Here is a 27,656-nt window from a genome sequence, read left to right as displayed (position 1 = left end):
TCTGGTATTTACCCCAGCAATCATCAGTTAATCTCAGAAATTCTGAGATGTATTCCATCTATTCCTTAACACACTATATTAAACCTAAGCACTAAGGCCATGCATGAGTTATTCTTGCAGTGAAGCAAATCCTTCTCTGGGCCCAACTAAAAACTGGAGTGACATCTGCTGTTTCACATGCAGTTTTAGAAAGATTTTTCATTTAGCAGCTATTTTGATTAAACAGATGCAACAGATCTTAACACCTAAAACCAGGACATGTGCACTCACACTCCCCTCAGAATTCTGCTCTTCTGCAAAACACTCATATGAAGAACTCCTTGAAGGGGTTTTACATTCACAAAGACATCAAGTGCATACTGCTTTTATAAATTTTATTTGATGCTATAATATTTCAGTACCCAAAGGAGGTTTTTGCACAGCAATTTTTGTTATTAGAAGTCTAAACTAATTGCTGCTTTGCTTTGGGGATAAGTTCTTTATTTGGAAAGAAAAAAAAGCGAAAACTGGATTATTCAATATAGGGCTCAAGTATTCCACTTTCTTAGCATTTTGTATTATATTCTTCTAATTAGTTAATTTCAAAGGTAAGAAACAGCAAGGGCATCTTCAGCTGTCTTAGCTATTACCCAAATAACCTTGTTTCAGCTGAAAACAACTTTCAGTTAGAAATGTTCCCAGCTGTAGAACATTAACACATCTGACTGTCCAAACCAAACAGTTTATGGAACAAACCAGAATAATTTATGGACAAATTCACAATTACAAGTAAAGCATAATGACAGGACAGTTCAAAACCTGAATCAGCTAAGATATCTGGGTCAAACACAAAGCATGGAAGTCAGTGCCATGCTGATCACAACTACATGACACTTCAGTGATACAGGGACAGGCAGTTTCAGGACATGCTTCCTAAGATTATGATTTTAAATACCCAAAAAGAACTTAAGTAAAAACAAAAAAATCTAATTTTCTTTTCCTCACCTCTGCTGGCAATCCCAAAGAAACACATACAGCATGCATACCAGGGTTAAGGTATGCAAAACCAAATGAAGAATTTGTCCTATCTTCATTAGTTACAGGAGAAATATTTCCTGGCTTGCTTAAAAATGGAGCAATGGAAAGCAGAAAAAAAGAAAAAAAAGGCTGGCATAGACAGACGGCCATGTAACACAAACTACCTGCTTAGCAGGCACAGTGCTGGTGCAAAGTAAATGTAAATAAATTAAAACTCACTTTTTGGAGTCATCCCGTGGACTGCAGCTCACATGATGATGGAGGAGCCATGGGTCAATCCTCTGTCTCTCTCCTATACGTGCTCATGTTCTCAGACCGCTCCTGAGGAGACTTCACGGGTGCGGGTAGGTGGTTGTACCATGGGAGATCCCTCATGAAGCGTTGCTGGGCCTTTCCCCTCCTCAAAGCTACTGGGAAGCAATCTCACCTTCCCAGAAAGTGCCCAAATCCCAGAAGCTCCCCAGTCCTTGAGCACACCATCGACCCTTGCTCCTCCACAGGTGGGATCTATCTCTGAGGGGAGCAGGGCAGTCTGTCACAGCTGTTCTGCATAACAGCCATCAGCTTTATACCACCCTTGTCAAAGAGGAGCCGGGTTTTTCTTTGTCCGTGTCTTTTTTGAGGTCAGCTCTCTGGCTGGCTCATCTCCAGGGAGCCTGTCCCTCCTGAAGCACTCACTGCACAAGGAAAAATCCCATTTTCTCAGCACCTTTCCCAGGACTAGGCTTTGCTGACAGCCCAGTGCTCCTCTCTGGCTCCAGGTTTCATTAAACTCAGCGATTTTTGTGCACCCTCCAGCAGCCTTTGTGAGGGCTCTCAAAATGGCCCCCTGTGAGGTACCTCAGGAGCTCATGGGCAGCACCTGGCTCCAGCAGCTGCCCCAGGCCTGTGGAGGCTCTCCTTAAACACATCTAAAAAAGGGCACAATGGCACTTGGCAGCGAGGAATTTAGGGGAGAAGAGTGGGAAACACAGCAGGAGAGGCTTATCTGGACACAGGAGGTTTTTCATCCCATTTCCTCCCTCTGTTGAGTTGAGGCATGAGCAAGTGGCTGAGCAGGCATGTGGCAGGAGGAATATTAGTTACAAAGACTAATAAATGAGGGTGAAATAGCTTTTCTTCTGGCTCTTAAATGAGTCACAAAGACTTCTACGAACGGAAGGTACCACAGAGCCTACAATTCCCTGGAAAAACCATTCAGCCATTGCCCAAGTGCACCATCCATCAGCAGGGCCTGCATAGCCCACACGCAAATGGTGACTCAGGGTCCTTCGGAGTCATTGCCACAGATTAGGGAACTCAGTTTTCCCCAAACCTCACAGTTCCTTTATCAGGGATAACATATTAGTCTACCAATGTCATAAAGCCTTAAAGGGACTAGATTTAATGGATTATAAAACGAAGGTTACCAATCAGGAATAGCTGTTGACATCACAGTGCTGCCACACAAATGCTTAGCAGGCATCACGTAATAGTATTTAATGAAAAAAAAATTTAAAAAATTAAAAAAAAAAAAAAAAAAAAAGCAAGCAGCTAGTATTTAATGTGTACCTGAAGAGAGCTGCTGTTGTCCGGACAGAAAATAACAAGGACACTAGTAATCAGTTTCGAGAAGGCAGACACAAACAGCTGGAGCCTTCCAGGCACATGATAAAAGCTTGAATAAAAGCTTTTCATGTGCAAGCAGATTTAAAAGCTCAAGTTTATTATAAAGTTTGCAGTAAAGTATGAAAATAAAATGTGTTTAATGATTAGGTCAAGCAGCCCAATCCTGGAACCTGTTCCGCAGTCAGTTTTATTGGTGCCTGGAATAATGACATGGTGGCTCTACTTACAAACACTGTAACTACATTTCTGCTTCCAGCATAGAGAATAAATTTGTATATGTGTTTGAGCTTATGATGTGCAAGACTAATTTAAACCAGGCAATGCATACAGACAAAAAGCAAAGGTATTTCTTAACTGAGAATTTAAGATCACAGTGTTACTGGTCAAAAAGTTATTTCTTACTACTGTGCAACTTGTCTCTGCTGGCAAACATGGAAATAACTCGTATTTACAATAATGGATAAAAGGTACTAACATTCTAGAACCACCCATTGTAATATGGCTTCTCAAAAAGTATGGCTGGCAGAGTGTAAGCATGCTGGAGGCAGTCCCTTTGCAATAAAGTCAGACTGTTTCTGCATCTTCAGAACAGCAGTAAATGCAGATCCAGGTAAAGTTCTTCCTATGACATTGACTGACTCAAAGACATTGATTTTTCTGAGATTGAAGAGTGTAATACTTACATGACTCAGTTCACATGGCACTGCTGAAAATGTGATAAATACCACATTTTGCCAACCAGCACAGCAAAATAAGGGCACAAGTAAAACTCAGGAGCAGAGGTTTTGGGTAAGGTGAGTTGTTTTGTACATGATCTGCTGTGCTTGTGATATTCCAGGCACTATTTTCCTTACAAGCTTTGACAGCAATCAATACTCTCCTTACTGGGACAGATCTAACACTGTAGTGGCTGCTCAGCCTAAAAAAGCCCAAACACTTGAATTTAAAAGAAAAAAATTAAAATTTTATACCAACAAACCAGTGTTATGCTACCAATATAGTAAGGTTAAATTTCCTAATGTCACAAATCTGTTTCTAGCCTGTCTCCAAGGATTAGCACCATACAAACATCCACTCTGAACAGAAGAGCACAGACTCTGAAGACACAATACAGTAAGGATTGCTGACGTGTCTGACATTGCTGATCTTGAATTCCAACCATTCCTGCACACAGCTTTAAAGTCACATTTCTGTGTGTGTGTGTACTGAAGATGTAAAGCAATAAATCAGATTACTGGTAGCAACAGTGAACAAGAAAATGCATCCGGGTTCAATATAAAAAATGAGGTGTTTTACCCAGAAAAATAATTAAAGGAGTCCACATAAATTTTGATCAAAGATCCCGTAATGAAATGACTCTAGTATTTTAGCAATGATTTGAGTAATTTTAAAATTTCTTTTTTTCCTGTGCAGCAAGTAGTTTTTCAATTTACATCTGGATCTTAGAACTCTTCACCCACAAATCTTCGTTCCCATTTTATAGATAGGAGAATAGACAGAAAAAGATCTCAGCTATGGCTCAGAGTGACTACAAATTCACAGGTAAGAAGCAGAATCAATGAAAAACAGGTATTACACATTCTTAACCAATGCCAAAATAATAAGATTTAATGGTGCATCTGCTTGAAATAGGTCACAATAAATAGAAATAAAGATCCCTTAATTAATCAGCATTTTCAGTATCTGCAGACACTTTGAAGCTTCAAGTATCAAATGGGAACAGAAGTACCAAACAAATACTGAACTGAGGAGCAGCTATATTACACTGGCATCTTAAATACACTGACCTGAATGATTCTAATATCAGCATTTCTTTATTTGTCCTTCTAGGCCTGGAGCACGAACATAGCTGAGAAGGCTGGAAATTAATGTTCGTACTTTCTGTGCATTATCAGTAGAATTATTAAAGTTTAATTTAATCTGAGCAATCTGTGGAAATCAGTCATGACCGAGGTCATGATCAGAAAACACTTGTCTCCTAATACTTACGTGGTGCTAATTTTTCCCACTGAACTTCAAATGCCAAGGGGAACAGGAATAAAACCATAGTGGCTTCTCAGAGGCATTACCGCTGAGGATATTTCATTCTGTCAGCTTTAAAACACAGGGGGAAACCTAACCATTTTTGCACCTAAATTTTATTAGAAAACATCAGGTTCAAAAAAGTTACTTTATGCTGCTGTTGGATTAAGTCAAAATTCTTTTTACTTGGATTTTAAAAAGTATCCAAAGTTGTACTCCTCCTATGTTACCCCTTAAAGATGAGGCAACACTAAACACTAAAGGTTCAAGCCTACTGTAGTACAACTGAGAACTGAACCTATATTGTCCATGAACAGCAGAGCAAGCTTCTTATTTATCCTTTTTAGTCACAGTAGGAGGCAAAAATTCATTGTTATTAAAATTACCTATATATGAAAAAAACTTTAGTTCAGGTATAAATGAATTTTTAGCTACTTACCAAAAATTAAATTTAATTATTTCATTTTTTAAACTGTGCCTTTCTTTTTTGGGGAGAATAAAAACCATCGTCAGCTCTGATTCAAGACCTGTGATTCGACCTTCAGACACCAAGACAAAAGAACACCCACAACTACTTCTACTTGAATATTGTTTTAATTTTCACTTCACAGCTGTAGTCACTAAACTCAACATTTTCCACACTGCATAACAAGCTGCTATTATAGGAAGTAAAATAGTATAATTCAGCACTCTGAGCTAGAGAATCATAATTAGATTAAGTATTACCAAGATTCTTCTGTGCCTTAAGATATGCACCATCATTTGGCTTCATTAGTCCTGATGTTTTCATATAGTTCATGGCATATGGGAGGATCAAGATATGAAAGCAGCCTTATTAGCTTTCAAACCAGCTTTCAGCAGCCTCCATTCTCAACCCTTGTAACATTCTTGCACAAGTCCCCAAAGGATGCCTTACAGCACTGAAGCAATCATTTCAGGTCATAAAAAGATAAAGAGCTTTAAATAACTCTTAATTTTTTCCCAGTGAGAAAATGATTACTTATGTTCTCAAAATTAAAAGGACTTTGTACAAAAGGTCTGGAAAGATCTGGTTTTAATTACATGTTTCAAAACTGAGTTATACATAACAATTCTACTGCTTATATGCAGTAAATAAATATATTAAAAACTTAAGAGACCAAGAAAAAAATAAGCAGACTAGACGACAACTGACTCAGATGTTTTCTGGAAACACACCATGAATGATTTGTCCCCTGTGACTGAAAACAAAGAGGGAGAAGAAAAGTGGCAAAGAAAATGAGCTTAAGTAAGAAAATGTAGCACCCTTTTTGATCTTGCATGCAAGCTGAGAATGAGAAAAAGTTTTGATCATTCAGTCTAGAGTCTTATTTAAAGATCAAAACAAGTCTATGCAGCTTAAAGCCTTACATCATTAAAAGAAGCCATGCACAGTCAAAGAGTGAATTGAATGGTAAGTGGAACATTCTTTCTTGCAGCTTTGCTTAAATGATAGAAACTTCATTACAGACTGTCCTGTATTCCCCAGAAGACAATCAAGGTCCACTTGACAAGAGTTTTTTCCATCCATTGTGCTATTTCTTTTCAAATCTTCTATTACCTACCTGCTACCTTAAGAGCTCCAGGTTGAGTTTCTATAACTTGTTAAATAAATTACATATATGAATTTAAATCCTTCACCCACTCAGAAATAGAAACTGCATATACATATAGTATACGGAGACAAAAACTTCAGGACAAAATTAAAAACAAGTGGCTCAATGTATTTGCTAAGCCTTTTTTACCTACAAAATTAAAAATACTAGAGATACAATTCTGCTGCAATATAAAAGTCTCTTTGAATGTGTGAAGCTTTTGCTGAGACTGCATAAATCCTAACACATAAAATGTTTTCTCAGCAAGTGAATCTACTTTTCCCATTCCTCTGAAGATGCAACAGAGCTAACCAACATCCAAAACTTTCCTTAATGCAGAGGGAACAGGTTGAACATTTGAAAATGCTTGAGAGCACAGCAGGTTAACAATGTGAAGAGTATTCAATGGCCAGCTGTTGAATTCAACATTTCCGTCTGCTGTCCACATTCCAACCTATTCAGATATTTTAACACATTATACATTACCCTGCCTTCAATTCAGTATTGCCTTGCTATACAACTCAAATCACGTAAGATCAGAGCTAATTTTGATCTTCAATTATGTATGAGAGATCCAAAATCAGGCTGGCTGTCTCCAGAGCTACTTGCAGGCCACTGCACTTGGCAGCAAAGCAATCCAGAGTCCGGAGGTCAGCAACCTTTACTGAGGGCTCTTTAGGACAGCCCTGTAAAACGGTAGAGCCAGACTGGCCTTGCAAAAAGCTCCAGCTGAGGTCCTCTGTGTTACCATTCACCCCACAGCCACATTTTGAAACTAAATCTGACCACCTGGAGACACAGGGAGAACCTGAGGGAACAAACCAACAGTGTCCATAAACCACATCTGTCAGAACTTCTTCACCATCATGACTCAGAGAGCGAGCTACAGTCTCCAGGGAACGGCAAAACCCGTCAGCAACCAATTGGTACTGTGTCTGAGAACAACCCAGGTCTTTGAAAGTGCTGGCAGGAAGACTAGAACTCTAAAACAGAAACCAGAACCAGGAAAGCAAAGTTAGAACACTGTTTCACAGAAATAATTTAAAGCATGTATGACACTGCTGGTTTTTTTCCCCATAAAACAGATGGTTCATTTCTAACTAAAAAATGTTTAATTATTATCCCACAATAGGAAAGAGTCAAAGCGGAGTTCTGCATGATCATCTTTCCATATAAAAACTCTACATATTTTCAACACTTCAAAACATGCAGTTACTATAACAGATACCTAAAGAAAAATCAACAAGTACAAATATAGTGTTAAGTTTAAAAGATATAATTAAAACTGAGTGCTTCAAATAGACCCCTTTATTTTATATTAGTAGTTAGCAAAAATGCCACATTAATCTAGAAAGAATTTTACTGTTGCCTCGATTCTATATAAATTCTTGTTTCTTAAGTATATTAAGCATCTTTAAAACCCTTATGTCTTACATACCTTGTGTCTTATGTATGAAGCCAGGTGAGTTTCTGTACAGCCCCCTCCTAATAATGCCAAAGGTTCCTTCACTGTTAACTGTAACACGTGTTCTGCAGTTTCACAGACACGCTGAAAAACACATGAAATTCTTGTTAGACATATCATGATTAAGAGGATTTGTCCCCACTGAAAAAAAAACACTGGAATAAAATCTTCAGTAGTTTCTGGTACAGATTCCATAAAGTTAAATTACACATAGATATAAAGTTGCTGAGAGATTTCCAAGACCTTGTTCACTTAATGAGAAATTGTCTTTATTTGTCCGCAGAATGGAAAGGCAGAAATAAAAAGCTGCATTTTAATCCTTCTTTTTCCAAAATAGGGCTATATATAAAAAGTCAATCAGTACCAATGACATTTCCAGACCAACTGTTCAATGCGAAACAATGCTTGACTATCACTGTATGTGTTGCTACTGGCTTTTAGCTAGGCAGTTTTGATTTTTATCTTCTCATAGACCAAGTAATGAAAATGAAAATATTTATCCAGCACTGGCCTCAAGAACAGGTGAAAGATTACCTGTCCCTAAACAACTTCCTGTATTAAAACAGAGGTATTAAATGAACATGAGCACTTCAAGGATTTTGAAATTCTGGAAACATATGAACTTAATTTATGTACTGAAAAAACTATGTTTCTAAACTCAATCTATTTAATATTTCTCAGTATTTTTCCATTTAAAAACTTGTCTTTCCAATAAAAGACTTGAAGAAAATTTGCCTACCTTCAACTCATTCCATGCTGTTTCACTTCTGTTACAGAGTATCAGGCTGCAGATAACTGTGTCCTCAGGAATTAGATGCAGAAAATGCTTTGAAGCAAAACTCTCAACGCACAAATCTTTCAAACTGCCATAACAGCCAGGAGACAACGAATGTATGGAAGCTATAGGCTGTGAACCTGTCAATTAAAAATGGAGAAAACAGTATGTGGTACCATCAGAACAGCCAGCTGATGCATTTCATAATGCATAAACTTTATTCCTCTTGGCTTTTTAACTTATATACATTGTTCAATACCTGTCATTTCAATTCACACAGGAAATCACAGAAACCAACACATTTTGAGTGCAAGACTTGGTGGCAATTTGAGATTAAAAAAATATTTTCTTTCATTTGTCTTGAATCAGTTTGAAAATAAACTGGAATTGGATATCCAGCAAGCAGTAATAACACCTGTGGTATGCCACCATCAGGGCCTGCACAGAAGACCTATTCATCTTGAAAAATGGTTTTTAGACTAGAAAAGAGCAACTCTTGCTCAGCAGCTAAGGTGGAGGGAATTAAGAGACCTTCCTCTGCAATGACACCACCCCAGGTGACGCTCTCCTCACAATGACAACTCCAGGACAATGGTTTAGGCAGAGAACTGGCCTGTTACCTGTCACACGGCCCAGGGGTTCCATCAGAGACAGCCCAGCCCTGTCCACAGCCACGACACCGTTCTCCTTCAGGTACTGCTTCAAGGAGGGATGCATCACCTTCTGGCACACCACAAGGCCCACCTCATCTTTAACCAGCTGCTTCCCCACATTAAGCAACTGATTCAGCTCTGACACTTCCAGAGAAACTCCGTGATGGACCGCTATAGTTCCTTCCTCAGCGTTAGAGCCATCACCTGACATGGACACACTGAAAAGTGCCACCTTGATCATGTTTGAACCAGTCCGTTTGACAGCAAGTGCTTTTCCCACTTGGATTTCTGGCGCTTCTATCAGCAGTCCAGGAAGAACTGCAGAATCCACAACTCTTCTACCTTTCACGGGTATTACCACACACTTCCCTAAAACAGCATTAGTCTCAACATGACATGGAACAGTAAATATAAAAGCCTTTAAAACCAGCGAGGTGAGATGATCAACTTCAGTTTTATTAAGCATGCAAGCAGGTTTGCTTGTTAAAATGCTCCGTACCAAACAAACAAGAGTCTCAACACTGCTGAAATCCACGGATACCCGGCAACCACAGGCCTCAGATTTCAGGTGGTCCATGCACAGACTCAGAAGATGCTTGCTTATTTTAATGACAGTAAAAGGTGCAACATTCAGGCTCCTGAAATTTTCAATGAAGCCACAGCAAAGAATGGCAGTGAATAAGCCACAGTCACTGAAACGTGACACGTGGTTCCGTACAGAGGCTGTCAGGACACGCAGCACGGGCTGGCTGACGGAAAGGTGCCCCAGGAGGGCTGAGGATTGGGAAGTGGTACAAACACAGCCCCCCACACCATTGTGGAGCTGTTTGAGTCGACCAGCAGGACCATAGGAAGATTTTAATATCCCACTCAGCAGACACAGTGACTGACTCACTGCATCTCTACTTAAAGGCTCGCTAGTAAATAATGGAGGCTTTTTAGCTTCAAGGCGAGACATTTTGAAGGTACGATTTTAATTCTAGCCAAAAAAACATTTCATTTTTGCTTGGATCTATAATTCATTGCACTTTTATATTTTAAGAGTAGTACATTTTAATTCTTGGCAGGTAAGGATTATTATTTTCAGTGTGAAACAGTATATATAACATTCCTGAAACTACTCATCACAGCTCTCTTAAAACGAGGCTTAAATCATGTTGCAAAATGGATAAATAGCAGGAAGCTATTTCATTCCAGACGATCTTTTTTAGCTTCTGAATGAGATTGAGCAGACTTTTTCGCAACATAGTTTACAAGCATGCTTCCTATATGGACACCTATAAGTGACAGTCCTGCCACAAGCAGAAAGTTCTTTCTACTCCAGGTAGTTTTCTTCATCTTTTCTGGCAACAGTCACAGATGAAAACCTTCAAGCTTAGTTATACCTACAATAAAAACCAGAAAGATATTAGAATAATCTTATGAAAATATTGTATAGCTTGGCCTATTTTAGTTTTCACCAGAAAAAGTCACAGAAGGACAAATACTGCATCAAAAACTGTTTAGGTTGGAAAAGACCTTTGAAGTTGAGTCCTACTGTTACCCCAGCACTGCCAAGCCACCACTGAACCATGTCCCCAAATGCCACATCTATGCATCCATTAGGTGACTCGGCCACCTCCCTGGGCAGCCTGTGCCAGTGTTTGACAACCCTTCCTGTGAAGACAGTTCTCCTAATACGCAATCTAAACCTCCCCTGGTGCAACCTGAAGCCGTTTCCTCTTGTCCTAGCACTTGCTACTTGGGAGAAGAGACCGACCCCCACCTTCCAGGTGGTTGTAGAAAACAGCAAGATTGCCCTGAGCCTTCTTTTCCTTAGGCTGAAGACCCCCAGCTCCCTCAGCACTCCTCACAGGACCACTGCCCTTCTCAGGACTCATTCAGCACCTCAGTGTCCTCTCTGGAGGCTGGTGTCCCTCACCAGTGCTGAGCACAGGGGACAATCACTGCCATCACACGCTGGCTCATGTTCAGCTGCTGTCACCAGCATTCCCAGGAATCTCTCCAGCCACTCTTCCCTGTAACTCAGCATGGGTCTGTGACCCCAGCGCAGGACACAGCACTGGGCCTTGTTGAACCTCCACTGGCCCATGCATTCTCATTTTTAACTGAGAAAATCTACTAAGATGATTTTACTACAAACACAGAGAGTGTACCAATTATACTTGTTTATTAATAACTACAATTCTGACCACTGGTCTGTACTGCTACCAGCAGGTCTATAAGTAGCAGGCTACCATCAACTTCATTGAATTGCACTTCAAAAGTATCAAAACTGCAGTGATATCCACCTGATTTTACTCAAGAACAAAAGAACTCAACTAGTCAGCAGTGCTTGCCAGGCAACAGAAACAACAGCTTTTGATGTTCAAACAAAGGCTTCTTACTTCAAGAGGCCCACAAAGAAAGTTTTTCAGTTCTTATAACAGTAAAACTTAATGCTTATTTATGTTTCTATGTGAACTCCACAGTATTTACACTCGTAGTTCATTTTGTTTCATTCTCTGTTGTAATCACCATCCCTACTAAAACGGAATATGTTACTATGTACAGTCACAATTATTTCTGGGCAGTTTTAAGCCTGAAAGGACACTGTTATAGATGCAGCCACATGAGTTTCATTACTGTCCAGAAGTTACTAGAGCTTGTTTTAAAATACCTTTAAGACATATAATACTCTCACTTAATTGAGCTCATCATGCAGGATTTAGCAGTAGTTTTTGAGATTTATGATGCACTTTTTGGGTCCATGTAGGTACAAAAAAATTAACTCACTTGCAAAGTAGAAAAAAACTCTGAAAGACTAAAGTTAGAACACCAAGGCTGTATGTTTGAAAATTCTCAATTAATTAATCTTCTGCCTCATAGACAGATACAACTAGTTAGACAACTTACCCAAAAATCAAAGTAATAAGGCTATTTTTCTTTACTTTTGCGAGTGCTTTGTATCATGAATGTCAGAATGTCACGTTCTGGAGAAAAATCCTCTGTCTTCACTTGGAAAATAGGACTGGACTTCAAGTAATGCCATCCCCAGTGCACTAGCCCCAGGCTAGCTCCCATAACAATCAGAACTTTGTTGTCCTTCCAGAAGGTTTTAAGACCCATTGCAAACTGGCATCTACCTAGGTAAAGATAATTTATTATTTTAAACATATTCTAGAAATCCTTTTTTTTGTTACTCTATAATAATGACACTGAACAGATGAAGCTGAATGTTAATACCTTTAATTGCAGTGCAGCAGATGACTAAAACACTAAACAAAAAGCCTTACTTTGTGAACCAAAAAAAAAAAAACAAACAAAACTCAATTCAGACATTTTGAAATGTTAATTGCTGCATTCGCTTCGAGCTTTGGCATACTAAATCTTAAACACAACAAAGCTTTATCTAATTACAAGCACTACTGCCCAGATGGTAAGCATCTGAAGCCCAACAGCAAGCTCAAAATACACCTTCCCCCCTACAGTTAATAAAATTCAATGAGTAGCTGAGCTCCTAAGGGAATACAGAACTTTGAAATTGCAGGCAAAGCAAGGTGTGAAGCTCCTGAAACCACTTTACCTTTGTGCAGCTTTGCCTGACCACCTTATAGTATTCAGAAGCGGCACCATTACAAAAAGAGCAATAAATTAATCCTTATGTAATAAGGAAGTGGAAAAAAAACCCTACTTGCCATGGGATTTCGCAGGTATACTCATGTTTTATACCAAAATACCTCACTGGTTTGAGCGGCCACAAAGCCGGAGAGGAAAAGCTCCCAGCCCCGCCCAACTCCACGCCCCTGACAGGTGTAACCCGGCCTACCAACCAGCCCTCCATCGCCACGGAGCCCTCCCAACCCACTCCTCCTCCTGCCCCGCGACCCGGCGACCTTGAAACGCGGGCGGCTGAGGGGGCAGCGCCGCGCTCGGGTACAGACCGTGGGCACAGCGCCCCTGAGGCGTCTCCCCGCTCTGGGAGGGAGGGAGCGAGCGAGGAAGGTGCTACCGAGGAGCCTTCCCGAGGAGGCGAGCACTCACCTGCCCCGCACGCGTTCAAACGCGCCCCGGCAGGAAGCAGAAGCAGTGCAAGAAGCGCGGCCCCGGACGTGCCGTGCCGTGCCGCGCCGCCCCTCGCCGCCCGCCATTAGCCGAGCGCAGCGTCACTCGCGGCCCGGCCCGCCTCAGCCGCTGGCGGCCATTTTGTGTGCGGGCGGCGCGGGGCGGGCGGCGGCCACGGGCGCGGCCATTTTGGGTAGGGCAGAGGAGCGGCGGGAGGCGGGCGCGGCGCGGGGAGGGGTACGGCCGCCTTGTGCCGCCCGGCTCTTGCGGCCGCGCCTGGGGCTCCGGCTCTGCTTTTCTCCTCGGTTAAACCTCTGAGGGGATGTTCGGAGAGCCGGGGCTCTGGCGGCGGTGCCGGTCGGCTCCCACCGAGCCTCCATCAGGCGCCGCCTCAGCCGCTCTTTCCTGTTCCTCACTCCCGTCCAGCCTGGCCAGGCATAAAAATACATGTATATATCTCTGATTTTTCTTCTTTGCATACCTACTACTGTAGCCACTCCGCCTTGCACCTGCGCCCAGCTGGCTGAGGCTTCCTGTGGGTGGGCGGAAGTGCTCCGGCCAAAACAAGTTCAAATAACTTTGTTCCCTGGCCTCCGCTTTTCCTTAGCTCCTCTGCTTTCCTGTAGTCACCTTTCCTGTAGTCACTCCTGTAAGTACCAGAAATACTCCTGTGAATACAGTTATACTTCTCCTATGTTCACTCTTTTCTCTACTCCTGCAGTCGCTGTCAAGAATATCTCGTTTTATATTCATTTGTTAATGAGTGGGTTTGTTTTCAATTTCGTTTATAGTTGCAGAGTTTATGACTGTAGCCAAAAGACAATTATTTAATGCCTGATCTCCATGCGGAAAGGAGTATAATTTTTTTAAATTGTATGGTAATTTTTCATTGCTAATTGTATTCAGCTGTTCCACAAAGGTTAAAAAAGATGATAGTACCTGCTTGTGGCCCTCTGATGCTCCTCAGACCCTCTCCTCCCTCTAGTTCTAGGCAGTTCTGTGGTGACTGGGTCATGTTTTGGAAACTGAATTGTTGAGCCTTAAAGGTGAATGGGAAGTTTATGAATGAAGGAGTATGAATAACAATGAGGAGAAAAGGTGCTGACTGGATGGAAGAGTATTTTTTAAAGGTTAAGTGGAGTAATTGGCAGCAGTGAGCATAAAAATCCTGAATGGCAGATGGGAAGATCGTGGTGTGTCTTTTCAGAACTGGGGATGCTTTACTGGGTGTGTGAGTAGCTGAGCATTGCACTGCTGGTCCCAAGCTTAGGATCCGCTCCCAGAAACTGACAAGTGCTGGACGGGAAAGTTCAGAAAACTCCTCTTTTATGTTGTGATAGTTCATTTCCTACTACAAAAATAGTTAATATCAACTTACCCTACAGGGTTCCGTAAGTAGCGTTTGTTCGTTTGTTTCTGCCGCTTTCAGGTGCCCCCTCTCCGCCTCGGAGATGGGCAGTGTGTGAAGCTTGCTGCTGTATCTCCTGGTGTGTGCCAGGAGTTTTCAGTTCCTCCTCCCTCCCGAGCTCTGCATTTCCCCTCCACAGGAAGCTGCTTTGCTAAGGTAAGATGCTGTTCATCAGCTGGCAGAGGACACTTGAGCTTGCTCTCTGGGTGACCGTGTTTTCTGGCTTCTCCCGAGTATCCACCGCTCCATTTCACTCAAATTTAGGGAAGAAACATTCTGCCACATTGTTTTTAAAGCATGTCTCACTCTAGCTACAGGCAACCTATGTGTTTGATTCTAAATCATGTCTTCATGCACAGGTTGTATCAGCATTTTAGGTCTTGGAATACTACACATCCCGTATCAGGACGTGGTTTTAGTATAAATATAAATACATATATACATATACATATACATATACATATATATATATATATATATATATATATATATGTAGTCTTGTGAGGAGTTTTTCTGCCATATTTGCTTATCTTCATATGTCCTTATGTGGTGTTTACTTTAGAGGTTTGCGACAGAAAAAGCATTCCATGAGACAGAATCTTGCTGTCAAACAGCAGCAGTTGTAACAGATATGTGTTTTTGGTGTTTGGTGTTTTTTTAAACACAGGAAATGGCAAAGTATTTTGGGGCTAGTTGTTTGGTGTGTTTTTTTTTTTTTTTTTGTGGTTTTTTTTTTTTCCCTCCTTGAACAATTGGTGAGTGGTTTTCCTCATCTTCTGATGTCTTAGTATTGAGTATTTTTTCACCTGTGCCAATTCAGTGATTTCCGTGATGGTTCACACATAAAATATTTTCCTTTTTGTTTTCTGTGGATTTGCTTACATTTTGTCTGTCTGCTGTATTTCCTTTGTCTTATCTGTGTGGTCAGTGCAAAGAATGGAGTAGTTGGCAAACTCCCAAAGCCAGCTTACTCCCAGGAAAAGCAAACTGAACCAAGCTAACTTTTCTTGTGCGTCCTTTTCCTTTTTATGTTTCTGTTCTATTATTTTTTAAATTGTATTTGGAGGGGATTTCTGCCTGCCAGCAGTTTTCACATGAGTAGTAGCAGACGTGTTGCAACAGTATTATTCTTGAAATTAAACTGGTACCAGAAAGAAATCAGTGATGTCAGGCTAAGTTCAGCGGAGCTTACTACATGACTGAACTAAACTAAGATGTCTCAAGTGGTCCAGAGCTCTGTCCTTTGCATTGTGTTTCTCACAACTGCCATCAGTAAAGTTGTCAGGATTTAATCTGGTAAAATGGAGACTTTCCAGGGCTGTTTTAGAATCTTAAGATTAAAATCATCTGTGCTATGCAGTATAGTCTTAAAGTGGGTGTTTATTTATCTTGTTTTGCACTTTTTTGAAGTTAAATAATGATAACAACTGAATTTTGAAACATGTAAGCATAGTGCCTGACAGAAACATGTATCTCCAGCCTGACTTGTGTCCTGAAACATCGACAGCTCTATCGCAGTAATTAGCTATAACTTGAAGTATGCAATGAGAAATGTGTCCACATTCCTCAATTTTTAATATTTGCACTGAGGATCCCAAATTAAATGATTTAGATCCTGTTTGGGATAAGCAAGGGAGGAGGATGTCCAAAGTTTACTTTACTTTTGTGCAACCACCATAAGACTCGGGTTATGCTGCTTTATGTGTGTAGTATAAAATTTTAAATCTACATAACGTGGCTGTCTGGATGGACACCAGGTGAGCCAAAAGCTGTAGTTTCTTACTTGAAAGAGTTCTAACTTTGTATTTCTTGTGTTGGATGCAAAGTGCCTCCAAAGTTATGAGATTCACTAAAAGAAACCAACACAGGTAGCTAAGTAATTGTCCTTTAAATAAGAGTTTTCCTTGTTTTTCTAAAAGCAGAGTGTAGGGTTTGAAGAATAGTAGTCATGAAGGAATGGGCCACAGATGTAAAATTCATTCTCGATTGCTGTAGAGATCTGAGTGTTTCTCCAGTGCTGATCACTTTGAATTGATATTTTTATAGGACCAGCTTACACTGACCTGTCATGGCATCCAACAAATTTGTCATTAAGGTAAGTAGAATGTCATAGCTTTAAAAAAATAATAAATCTGTAATACTGCTTAGAATGTGTCTGTTGATACTAAAACTGCATCCTTCAGGCTTCTGGTCATAGAAGCATACTTTACATGAGCTTTTTTCTCTCTCTGGAAGCAAACTTGGAATTGCTGCTGTATCATGGCAGAGTGTGTCTGGGGTCAGTTGAGGATTAAAAGGCTGTAACTAAAATTGATTAGTTGTGCAGTGAGAATTAGAAACTAGCAATTACTAGAAATTAGCATGAATTCTCAAAACTAGAAATTAGCATGAATTTTCTATACACTATTTGCTACCTGAAAATCTGAAGTAAAATTTTAGGTGGATTCTTTTCTTACTGTAATCTTGTAATACTATTCATGTACTTCCCAGGTCTAAGGGTTCCTGGTTTAAGGTGTAGCAATGTTCTTAAAGTATTGATTTTTTTGTTTCTTTTTTTGCCTCTTTTTCCATTTTCAGGGATTGGTTGTTTCATGTGCAATAAAATGCTATTGAAGTTCATTTTGCAAACAGTCTTAGACTTTAGTTATGTGCTGAAGAGCAAAACTTTTCAAAACATTCTGCAATAAACATAACACTTCATAATTCTACTACTGTGACTATACCAGCTAATCAATAAATGAACCCAATTGTGATTAGCACAACATATTATTCTCTTGGAAGTGTTTTTCCAGAAACTTTCATAACACAACAGATTTTTCTTCTGTGGGTATGCTTGGAAATTTTTGGAAGGCAGGTACAAAAAGCTTGGTTTCATAGGTAACCAACCTGTTTAATGAGAAGACCAAGCACTTAATTTTTGTGTGCTATGTGCTCTTTTCCAAGGAAAACTGCTGTCATTTAGTGGGATGTTTGCTTGGTAATTTTACTGTTTAGCAGGATTGTAAATCTTCAGAAGGTTAACAGTATCATATTATTCAGTGCTGCTGAGTTGATAGAGGGACTTAGAGGAGAAATATATTTGATTTTGAGCACATTTTAGCTGATACTCTGAGTCGGTGCACCACTGATGTAGATAACAACAGGAGCTGAGGCTGAAGGCATTGCTTTTCTCTGCTGAGAAGTCTTGGTATCATCAATATTCATGTAAGTGCCCAATAAGAAAGGTGTTGTGAGTTGGAATGTTTTTACTCCATAAAAAGCCTGAAGACTCTTGGTTTCTGACCTGCATCATTACAGCTTCATTATTCAGCAAGGATGTGTAACTGGTATTCAGCATGGACTTTGCAATCACCAAGTTTAGCATCCCTGACTGCCTGAGCAAGGGCTAGGTTCTCATTGAGCATGTCTGTAGGTAAGCAGTATCACACATAAAGCTTTTGAAAATGCTAATAAAATACAACTTTTTCTTACATTATTTGAGAAATGTGAGAAAGTTTTTGCATGTACCAAATGCTGAAAATTAACTTTGCCTTGACCTGATTGAAATTCACTTTGTGCATAGATTAACATTTTACTTGTTAGGTCGGGGATTTTGTATGTCATGTTTTGCTTCTTTAAATTCACTGGATTTGTATTTCATGTGACTATTTTCTGAGACTTTTCAGCTTTCACGTAAGTTTTGCAGAGACGATCCCCATGCAATAGATTCTCCATTAAAAACTATTCCTACCTGTCTGCAGGCAGAGTACAGAAAATACAATATTCTTTATTTTAGATTCCTTGTGTTTAAAGCTGATGGGAGTATTTTACTGAGTCTGAAAATGAAAAGAAAGTCCACAGGAGTGACATGAAGATGGAGCCCTTCTCCTGTGAGGAAAGGCTGAGAGAATTGGGGTTGTTCAGCCTGGAGGGGGCTTCAGGGTGACCTAGTTGTGGCCTTCCACTGCCTGAAAGGAGCCTACAAGAAAGGTGGAGAGGGACTATTCACTAGAGCATGTAGTGACAGGCAAAGGGGGAATGGGTTTAAACTGAAGGGGAGAGTAGGTTTAGATTAGATATTAGGAAGAAATTCTTCATTATGAGGGAATGGTGATACATTGGAACAGGTAGCCAAGAGAAGTTGTGGATGCCCCATTCCTTGAAGTGTTCAAGGCTACTCAGAGCCCCATCCACTCTGACCTGGTCTAGTGAAGGGTGTCCCTGCCTCTGGCAGGATGATGGAACTGGAAGAGGGATGGTTTGTAAGGTCCCTTTTAATCCAAACCACTCTGTGGTTCCATTATTCCATGTTTCAGGTGCCTTGCCTCGTCTTCTATATTGTCTACTTTTAAGCTTTTAGATTTTGTAAACTTGTGTATGTGAATCTTTCTGGTAAGAGAATGAAAAGTTCAGGTTATCAGTCTGTCAAATCTTAGCCGACTATCAAGTAATTAAGTGGAAACTCCCTGTAATTTAACTTTGCTTCTTCTTGATGTGTGTTTTTACCTGCGGATCTGCACACCCTGGTGTAACGGTCGGTGACTTCCAGTGGAGGGAGCAATTGGTCTGTTTTTGAGAAGCAAGCCTAAGCTTGGCTTTATGGGCCATTAAGAGAGATTAAAATAAACTACTTGGGGCAGTAAAATAGCTTTAAATGTTAATACAGAAACTGCACTTAGGTCCTAAACACACATTCTTCACCTATCGAGCGGCTGGATGATACATTCTTGTGATTTGCAATAGATAATATTTTATGCAAGCTAATTTGATCATCAGTTTTCTATATTATATTGATATTTCATAAGCAGTGCGTGGTAAAATACCCCCACCATATGAATTTAATTAATCTTTCTCTGTGTGTTGCTAAAATATTTTACTGCTGTTCTGAGAAATAAATCTTAACTTTAATTGGTGAGGCTTAAAGCAAAATCTTGAACTCTATATGGATTTCAAAAATAATATCACTAGGGCCTTGTTTAAAACTTTGGACAAAGTAGAAAGAATTCCTCTTCCAGAATTGTGTAAATTGACTTTATTCATGCCAAGCTGCAGAACTAAATTTAGTAATTTCTGTGGCTGCAATAGAAAAATTTCATTTACTGTTTTCTGCAATTTGTTCATTTGCCAAAGACAGAAGAGTAACTTGTTACTACATTTCAATAGCTCAGCTCAAAGGGAAGCTTTTTTTTTTTTTTTTTTTGCTCTGTTTCCTACTTGGAGCACTGTTCTGTCTCAGATTTGTAGGCCTTTGATTAAGATAATTGTAGTTTTAGTATTCCTTCTGGTCATTCAGCTCACTCTGCAATTGATTTTTCAGCATTCTTGCCCCTTGTTACCAATCTAAATTACTGCATGCTGGACATATATGTAACTTTTTTGATCCTTCCTACTAAATTTTTGCTTGCTTTAAGTGGCAAGTTCATTTGAAACAGCAAGCACAGCTTCTAGTTTTATATTGGGAACAAAGATGGAAATACTGGATATGATTGGACAGGAGAATGACAATGGGATTGTAGTATGATCAGCTTGTGTTCTTTGTTTTTTTTACATTGATGTATCTTAATGTAACATTATCATCAAGACTTACAACCAAAGGCATCCTAACATCTGTCTTTTGAACCTTAGCAGTGCTCCATGAAAGAAAGTGTGTGTAGCAAGAACATTGATTATAGGCTGGAACAGCAGGTAAAAGGAAGTGGAAAGCCATGTTCCTGTCAGACAGTGTCCCAGTATGGGCTGCAGCTGTGGCTGGGTCATTTTAGGGTCTGCTCACACACCTGTGGATTGTCTTGGGTGTGGAATAATAAGACGAGAATTAATTTTGATATTTGCAATGTTTTCTTTTTTTAGCTACCAGTTGAAATGTAATACAGTGACAGTACATTGGCAAAAATTTCTCCACCAGTTGCGCCCATCTGGATGATTTATAGGTGACATCTCAGAGGGCTTGACAGATAAAAGTGCACATTTCTGTGAAAGTGTCCATTGAGTTAGCTGATCAATATTCCTGTAAATATACAGTTAAGCCATAATATTTTTGTAAGAAATTGATGTGTTTTCTTCTTCTTGGGAGTTGTTTGGAGAGGAAAAAAAATGGAAACAAGTAGGTTTTCTTACCTGATTTTTTTATTTATCTCTGATCCCATATAGTGAGTGATAAAGGATAACAGATGTGTTTATGTAGTTTACATACTATATTAAGTCCACAGACACATGAGTGTAGTGCTCTCAAGTGGAGAGCAAGGATAAGGACTGCTTGCTGTTTGTATTTAAAGTAAATTTTTATATTATTGTGACTGCTCAGAGTTATGAGACTGATTCTACAGCTGCTTTTTTGTGTACATAGTTGTGAGCATGTTAGCATTCTGAGTTCTGGTTTGAGAATTAATCTTTTTTTAGAGAGTATTTAGTTAAATTAACAAATAAATACAGGATTTCTAATGTTCATTTCATTTCCTCTTCACTGCAAAATGAAGATATTTTGTATGTGAAATTCCTGTGGTTGGAGTACTTAAATGTTTCAATAGAAACATGCTAAGATTAGGTTTCTGTGATTTAAATATAATTTTTTAAAGTATTCTAAATCTAAAGCTGAGGTGCTGGTGTTCTCCAAACAGATTGAGGGTTGTTGAGTTTTACATGTATTGTGTGTTCTTATATTTGCTGTTTGGGTCTTTAAAAATTAAGAAATGGTTATGTTAACCATTAAATAGTGGTTTTCTAGAGATGGAGCATTCCTGAAGTGGTATTGCTCAGAACAGCTGGAAATGCAGGTGGTTGAAATTGGTATTGTCAAGTAGCATCCCACTTCGCTCAGCTATCATATTTGTTTCTGTATAAATGGATAAAATAGGATACTTGTCTAAAAGGGCTTAGAAGTCTTAAAGAAGATGATGAAAAAGGGGCAGGAGGGGATGTGATTTAAAATAGGAAGTGCAAACAATAATAATGGCTGGAGGGACATCTATTTAGCTCTCTTTCTTAATGCTCCAGTAAATTCCCAATTTCATGGGACTAGATATGGAATGGCTAAAGTGATGAGTAAATAAGTTCCAGAAGAAACAAAAGAGGAAGTTGGGAGGTAGAAGGGGGAGGAAAATTAAGTGTACAATATAATTCTAAATCTCCTGGAGTCAATGGAAGTTTCCTCACTGACCTCAGAGGATTAATTTTCAAGCCTAGGGAAATGATGAGTGGATGAAGAGTTGAGAGATTAAAGTGTTAGCAGAAGGAGAAAGGAATAGGAAGCCAGAGGGATAAACAACAATAGTGGAAACACTGCTTTCACGGGGATCACTTCAAATAAGGAATAAAAGGATCATTCAACTTGTATTACTTCTTTTGGTAATTCAAATCTGCTTAGTTTTTAAAGAACCACTTGTGCATGAAAATCAGGTTTTTTGCTAACTGTGAGCACTGTACTGCTGTGGCAGTGCTATGGGATTCTAAATACCCACCATACTAAGAAGTGTGGGGTTTTTTTTAAAATCTAATTAATTCAAAGATATAAGTGCCATGATACTTGCCACGTGCTTTATTTCTGACCATCACTGCCAGATTTTACACCTCCACTGTTCGGCTTCATGGTGATCTTGATGGTGCTGCCTGCTTGACCCCAGAGTCCAGCCCTGGAGGAGGAAAGGATGGGAAACTTAGAAGCAGACTTGAATCTCCCCGAGTCCAGCAAAACATAAGGGCTTAGCAGCGATGCTGCATGGGGTCACCAAGTGTCTTTAGGTCCTGGGAGAGGCTTCAGCTTACACTGTAGGTGACATTCTTCAATTCTTTCCAGTGGGTTCAGATGGAGGTTAGTAGGCTGGGAGGTAAACAGATCCATGTTTCATGCACTACCTGGTACAAATAGTTTCATGATGGAGAAATGCAGATTTTGCTCTTGATGGTATGAAAATGAAAATTTATTATGTTTTTTGGTAATTTTTTATGTAGCCTCTCCTTACTTTGGACAATGTAGATGGATTCTAGTATGTGGGAGCTATCTGAAAATTTGATCTAAGAGTGTATTCTGACAGGACTGCGGAGTAAATGGGAGAAGAGTGACTGACAACACATTTTCATTCTTTCCTGATGTTTCATCCATGTAGTTCATAACTTCCTTAAAAGGCATCTATTTTTAATAGCAAACTTATTGCTTAGTTTCAATTCTCAAATAAAAGCTTTGTTTCTGGACATTTTGTGTTCCAGTTTGGGGACATTTTGTGCTCCCTGCAGAGTTTACTCAGCCGTGACTTTGCAGTATTTTTCTTGAGTCAGTAGCCAGACTTTTCCTTAAATAATGGTACCACAGCACATGGTCCCCTGTTTCATTGTTGTGCTGCAGTCATGGCTGTGCACAGGCACCTATGACGCTCAGCTGTTGTGAAAACCCTTTAAACTGCTGATAAAATGATGACTCATGGTCACCTGATGAAAACAGATTCATTACCATGACTCCAGAAAGTTTAGCTCCCATGAAATGTTTCACTTCCCACACCAGTTCTTCTAAAAGAGATGATGCTGCAGTTATTTTCTAACAGTTGACAGCTGCCAAATTAAGTGCAACAGTGTGGTTGGAAAAAATTGGAATTCCAGACTTCTTTTAATAATGGTTTAAGGAACTAAAATCTGTATGAACTGTGAAGCAGTCACCAACGTTCTTCAGAGTGTTACTTGAAGTGATTTCTAATCAAATTATACATTTTGGATTTCATTTACCACCATTGAATTAAGTTCTTTTTGCAGTGGATCTGACCCAAACCTCACTGGAGTCAATGTGTTTTGGATCAGAGCCTGTAGGAGTATATTGGTAGCATGCTGTAAGGACACACTAATTTATTCCATAATGGTCTTCCTCAGTCCAGTTTATCTGTGTTTTTAATGTATTGTGTTTGTATATAATGTCAGTGTGTGAGGAAGTTAGGTTCGAAAAATATGGAAAAGTAATACAGCCAAATAATAAAATAAAAATGGATTGTAATTCCAGTATGAAAGAAGTAAAATTAAATCCTCTGTGTTGCTGACTTGTGATTCCCCAGGGACTGTGAAAGGATGGGTGAATTAAAATAGAAATGTGAAAGAAACCTGTTACATTAGACTTGCATGTGGATGATTTTATGTTATAAGGCAGAAAAAGGTTCTCAACAAGGATTTGAATGTAGGGTAGTGTGGGATGGCTCATTGATTCTTAAATGATCAGGAGTTTGGTGATTTTTGTCCTTATCTAGTTTCCCTCTTTTGACTGGAAATATTTCTGACACACAATGCTTAAGAAAGTCACCGTATTAAATTACTCCTAACATGTATGATTGAAACTTGGTACAATGACTAATTTAAACAGATATTGGCTAAGTAATTCATGCTTTAAAATTTAACATGCAAACTCCTACATTTGTCTTTGTTACTTCTTCACTTCTGCTTGTTTTTTTCCCATTTATTTTCCAACTGATTCATTTTAAACTTAGATGATGAACATCATGTGTTTATTTTGTGCCAAAAACTTGACTAGTTTGAAAAAAGAATGATCTCATCAGAATTGAAAATTAGCTTCAGATATTAAAAAAAAAAGATAGACATAAAATGGATTTCTCAGCTGTTTTAATATCAGTCATACAAACTTTGTCAACAAATTACATATGGAAGAGTTAGGGCTTGTTTGCATGGTGGTGTTTGTTTTTTCCCTGAATACCTCTCCACCATTTTCATTACCACAAGCAATGTTGTAATGGAAAGGCTAAGTGTTGGAGATCTAATAAAGAAATTAAGTAATAACGTTAAAAACCCTTTGAAATACAAGCCCCAGAATGGAGTGAAGATGTCTCTTGATTGACAGAGGAGAACTCTTACTGCAGAACACAACTCCAGTACAGTGTGTCTGCATCGGGACCCTTTTGCTGTTGTGTGGTGGTGTTTTTTACAGAATCCATCTACTTCTGCCTTTGTGTGATGTTGCTTGGCCAAATGACAGAAAGAATAAACACCTTTCAATAAGGCATAGAAGTCAGGTCATCTGTATGTGTTCATTTACTCAGAGATGTGTGAGTGAAGGTGGCTCTTGCCAGGCTGTGGTGTTTGGCCCTTGGCGTGTGAAGCTCACCTGTTGTTTATTTCCCTGCTTCAAAGAGTGCAGTGCTTTGAATGAAGCCTAGATGAGAGGCAACTTTGCCGTCTTATTACACAGCGATGTTTGCAACTAACTGAAAGGTTTTCACTTGGGAAAGTGGGAAAAAATAGTTTGGTCTAGATCATGTGCTGACATTTTGAACCAAAATCTTCACTGCTGTGATTTGAGTGTTTCCTGTTGGTTCTTTACACTTCGCTAGGGAAGTAGGGTCCATTTATGAAGCCTTAAGGGCAAGTGCCATCTTTCTTGGGTTTGTACTTTTTTGTCTTTGACCTTCACTGGGGTTCTTTGCTGTCTTTGCTATAGCTGTGTTTTACAGACAGATCCTCTCGCATCCTGAATCTCCAAGCTTTGGCAAAACTGAGATTTTATTCCTTTTTTTGTGTAACTTGCTGTGTACTATGAGATAGTATTCAAGTGGAGAATCACTGTAAAAATGTTGCATCAAAACATCTGGTTGAAGAATAGTCAGTTGTTAGTCTCAAGGGAGAGTAGGAACAGAGATAAGGAAGAATGGCACAGTGGTTTCCGCCCAAGAAAATGTGTCATAGCCACAGAACATTTTCTCAGCATTTTCATATCTTTGATGACTGAGGTTTGTAAAGTTACTTCAATAATTTTATCCTCATTTTACTCTAAAAAGTTATGTGGTAATTAAGCCAAACTAAGCTCTGTTCTGTGTGGAAGGTCCTCTTTGCACATCCCTGCTTAGTTTCCAGGATTAGTATGATGCCTGGCATATCTGACACCACTCAGCTGGTGAAACAATAGTTTATATAAGGTATAGTTAAATACAGTCTTTCAAGCTTGAGCCAATATTCTCCTGTTGTAAACTCAGAGTGTCTTTGTTCATTGAATAGCCCAGTGATTTAATAGCACTCATAATGGACCAAATATACAGTGCTGTGGTTTATCCTGCTTTGTATCATACAGATAAAGTCTGAGAGAAGAGCAACGTATAGATCTGAACAGAAAATATTTGCTGAACTTAAGAGTTGGGAAAGAGCTAACTCTTGGGCCATTAAAGAGGATCTGTTCAATGCCAAGATCCTAGGATGTGACAGTTAGTAGGGTCATGCAGAATGTAACTTTCCCTTCTTTATTTTGACATTCCTATTGCATAAAAATAGGAAGGAGAGTCATTTGAGCTGGGAAAGAGTGTGCTGCCCTGCCATAATAAGGTAATCTTCAGCAGTGGAAAACAAACCTACAAAGAGTTATTCATTCCCTCCGTGGTATTGTCTGCAAGTCTCTGGTTCTCATTTGCCTGGGTGTTAAACTGACACAGTCACAATCCATGGTTCAGGGAATTTACAAACAACTTGGATGATAGGATTAAGCCTGACACATCAAAAGTTGAAAATTAATCCCATAATTTAAAAAAGCAATCAAACAACAACATATTCTTATCTCAAACAATGACTACAGAATGTTTGAAGCATAACATTAAATAGCTGAATAGCAGAAAGCAGTGATTAAATCGTTGGCTACCATGTGTGGAATTAAAGAGCAGCATTGGTTTATAGATTTCTTCCGAAAATTGATAGAATTTGTTACTAGTTTTAAATGTTTGTATGTCAGTTGATGTGTTGTTAATGTGCTTCATTAAATTGAATTGAATATTTAATTTTGCTTTTATTGTTTGGTGGAAATGGGTTGGTGTGTACAGATGACCTCAAAGGACAAAATAATGTTAAGGAAAATGTGTCTTTGTCTATATCCCTTCACCCTGATAATTGTCAGGAATTTTGATTTGTAGAATATTTGGAGGATACAACTAGGGGTACTTTTTGATTATGAACTGGAAAGAGATTTAATTACAGATGCTTTGCATATTCTACATAGTTCAGAAAACTCTTTGCTAATTTGAAGCCATTTTCTGTAGGGGTTATTAGAAATGGTTCATTTGTTGTTGCTATTTTGGAGAGGCCTACATTATTAAGCATGTAGGAACTGTTGGGATTTAATCTGGTTTTGTAAATTCCTATTTGAACTATGATACAGATTTTGGGAAGGAAAAATCCAGTGATGAAGAATACAATTAAAAATATTGTAAGTTCAGAAGTGAAATGATACTTCGGTATTGCTAGAACCTGCCTTTCTTTATCTTGTGCAAGCACAGTATTTCAGTGCTCTGACAAGGTGAGGTAATTGGTTTTTATGTACCATTAAGAGGCAGCGTTCACACTCCAAGCAGAGACAATGAAGCTGGCAAAATATAATTTCCGGATTTGTAAGTAGGCTAGCGTATTTGAGCTGTTACAAAGTGGTAGGAGTACCAGTGATGATCACAGATTCTTAAAATCTAATAGAATATTTGATCTTCACTGTGGACTACAAATATAAAACTAGTTTAGGAGAGAATACTTCAAAAATTTTATCTACAGAGATACTGGTGACTTCAACTTGATACAAATGGTAGTTTCAGAAAAGGCAGGGTAATGGTACTTAAGAAGGTAAGCTCGTTCACCAAGAGCATCTACTCTGTAGTACTGCCCAAATCCAAATTATCTCTGCTGCTGCTGGCTGCCATCATATTAGTACTTGGTTTTGAATACCCCTTCTTTCTCTTTGGACTGCCACACAGATTTGGTGCTTAGGCCCTGATCAACAAGTGGCTTGCTCATTTCTCTCATTTGACCATCTTCAAGTCAGTTCAGTGACCCTCAAGATGTTTAGATTAGTTTCCTTGTGTTCTCAGTAATGCGTTGGATGTCCTCAAAGTGTCCATATGCTACTTGTTTAAATGTTTAAATAGTTAGATGTTAGTCCAAATCTGTTGAAACAGAATTCAGTTTAAATCCTGTGCTACCTATTACCTTACTAGTGTGGTGAAAAGCAGCAAGGCTTTGTAGTTTTCTTGTGAGCTGTGTGATGGAGGTTCCTGTGTATTTAGGGTGAGAATTCCAGTTTTTTCCACAGAGTGAAAACAAATTCCCTTCTGTGAGGGCAGGG

The 27,656-nt window shown here is 39.2% G+C and overlaps 4 protein-coding genes across 7 annotated transcripts in view; 1 reads left to right on the top strand and 3 right to left on the bottom strand.

Moving 5' to 3' along the window:
• Window positions 1–4,747: 4,747 nt before the first annotated feature.
• On the bottom strand, window positions 4,748–10,111 carry MKKS (MKKS centrosomal shuttling protein). The gene is made up of 4 exons (XM_068186071.1): window positions 9,121–10,111; window positions 8,465–8,640; window positions 7,699–7,809; window positions 4,748–7,243 (listed from the first exon to the last, which is right to left on the bottom strand). The coding sequence occupies exons 1-4, from the start codon at window positions 10,109–10,111 to the stop codon at window positions 6,803–6,805; spliced, it is 1,719 nt and encodes a 572-aa protein (XP_068042172.1). The 3' UTR covers window positions 4,748–6,802.
• Window positions 9,589–10,491, bottom strand: LOC137471623 (uncharacterized). The gene has a single exon (XM_068186085.1). It carries the CDS (start codon window positions 10,489–10,491, stop codon window positions 10,342–10,344), a length of 150 nt encoding a protein of 49 aa, XP_068042186.1. The 3' UTR covers window positions 9,589–10,341.
• Window positions 10,492–12,069: 1,578 nt separating this feature from the next.
• On the bottom strand, window positions 12,070–12,827 carry LOC137471622 (uncharacterized). The gene is made up of 2 exons (XM_068186084.1): window positions 12,719–12,827; window positions 12,070–12,274 (listed from the first exon to the last, which is right to left on the bottom strand). The coding sequence occupies exons 1-2, from the start codon at window positions 12,766–12,768 to the stop codon at window positions 12,070–12,072; spliced, it is 255 nt and encodes an 84-aa protein (XP_068042185.1). The 5' UTR covers window positions 12,769–12,827.
• Window positions 12,828–13,708: 881 nt separating this feature from the next.
• Window positions 13,709–27,656, top strand: part of SLX4IP (SLX4 interacting protein) — a 101,500-nt gene continuing 87,552 nt past the window's right edge. For all 4 annotated transcript variants that reach the window (XM_068186075.1, XM_068186074.1, XM_068186072.1 and 1 more), the window contains exons 1-3: window positions 13,709–13,846; window positions 14,627–14,761; window positions 16,652–16,700. In XM_068186075.1, coding sequence (XP_068042176.1) covers window positions 16,674–16,700 — 27 coding nt within the window. In that variant the 5' untranslated portion in view covers window positions 13,709–13,846; window positions 14,627–14,761; window positions 16,652–16,673. The remainder of the gene's footprint in view (window positions 13,847–14,626; window positions 14,762–16,651; window positions 16,701–27,656) is intronic.

Source organism: Anomalospiza imberbis, chromosome 3 (assembly GCF_031753505.1).
Source record: "Anomalospiza imberbis isolate Cuckoo-Finch-1a 21T00152 chromosome 3, ASM3175350v1, whole genome shotgun sequence".
NCBI lineage: Eukaryota > Metazoa > Chordata > Aves > Passeriformes > Viduidae > Anomalospiza > Anomalospiza imberbis.
Note: the sequence above shows the minus strand (reverse complement) of the source record. Positions and strands in the feature narration are given on the sequence as shown.

What these genes read in the sequence shown, in the direction of transcription:
- MKKS (XM_068186071.1), bottom strand. Translation starts at nt 10,111, where the DNA reads ATGTCTCGCCTTGAAGCTAAAAAGCCTCCATTATTTACTAGCGAGCCT. An exon ending in ACCCCTGGGCCGTGTGACAG is followed by an intron (nt 8,641 to 9,120) that starts GTAACAGGCCAG and finishes TTTAATTGACAG; the next exon opens with GTTCACAGCCTATAGCTTCC. An exon ending in CAGCATGGAATGAGTTGAAG is followed by an intron (nt 7,810 to 8,464) that starts GTAGGCAAATTT and finishes TGTGTTTTTCAG; the next exon opens with CGTGTCTGTGAAACTGCAGA.
- LOC137471623 (XM_068186085.1), bottom strand. Translation starts at nt 10,491, where the DNA reads ATGAAGAAAACTACCTGGAGTAGAAAGAACTTTCTGCTTGTGGCAGGA.
- LOC137471622 (XM_068186084.1), bottom strand. Translation starts at nt 12,768, where the DNA reads ATGGTGCCGCTTCTGAATACTATAAGGTGGTCAGGCAAAGCTGCACAA. An exon ending in TCAGGCAAAGCTGCACAAAG is followed by an intron (nt 12,275 to 12,718) that starts GTAAAGTGGTTT and finishes TTACCTAGGTAG; the next exon opens with ATGCCAGTTTGCAATGGGTC.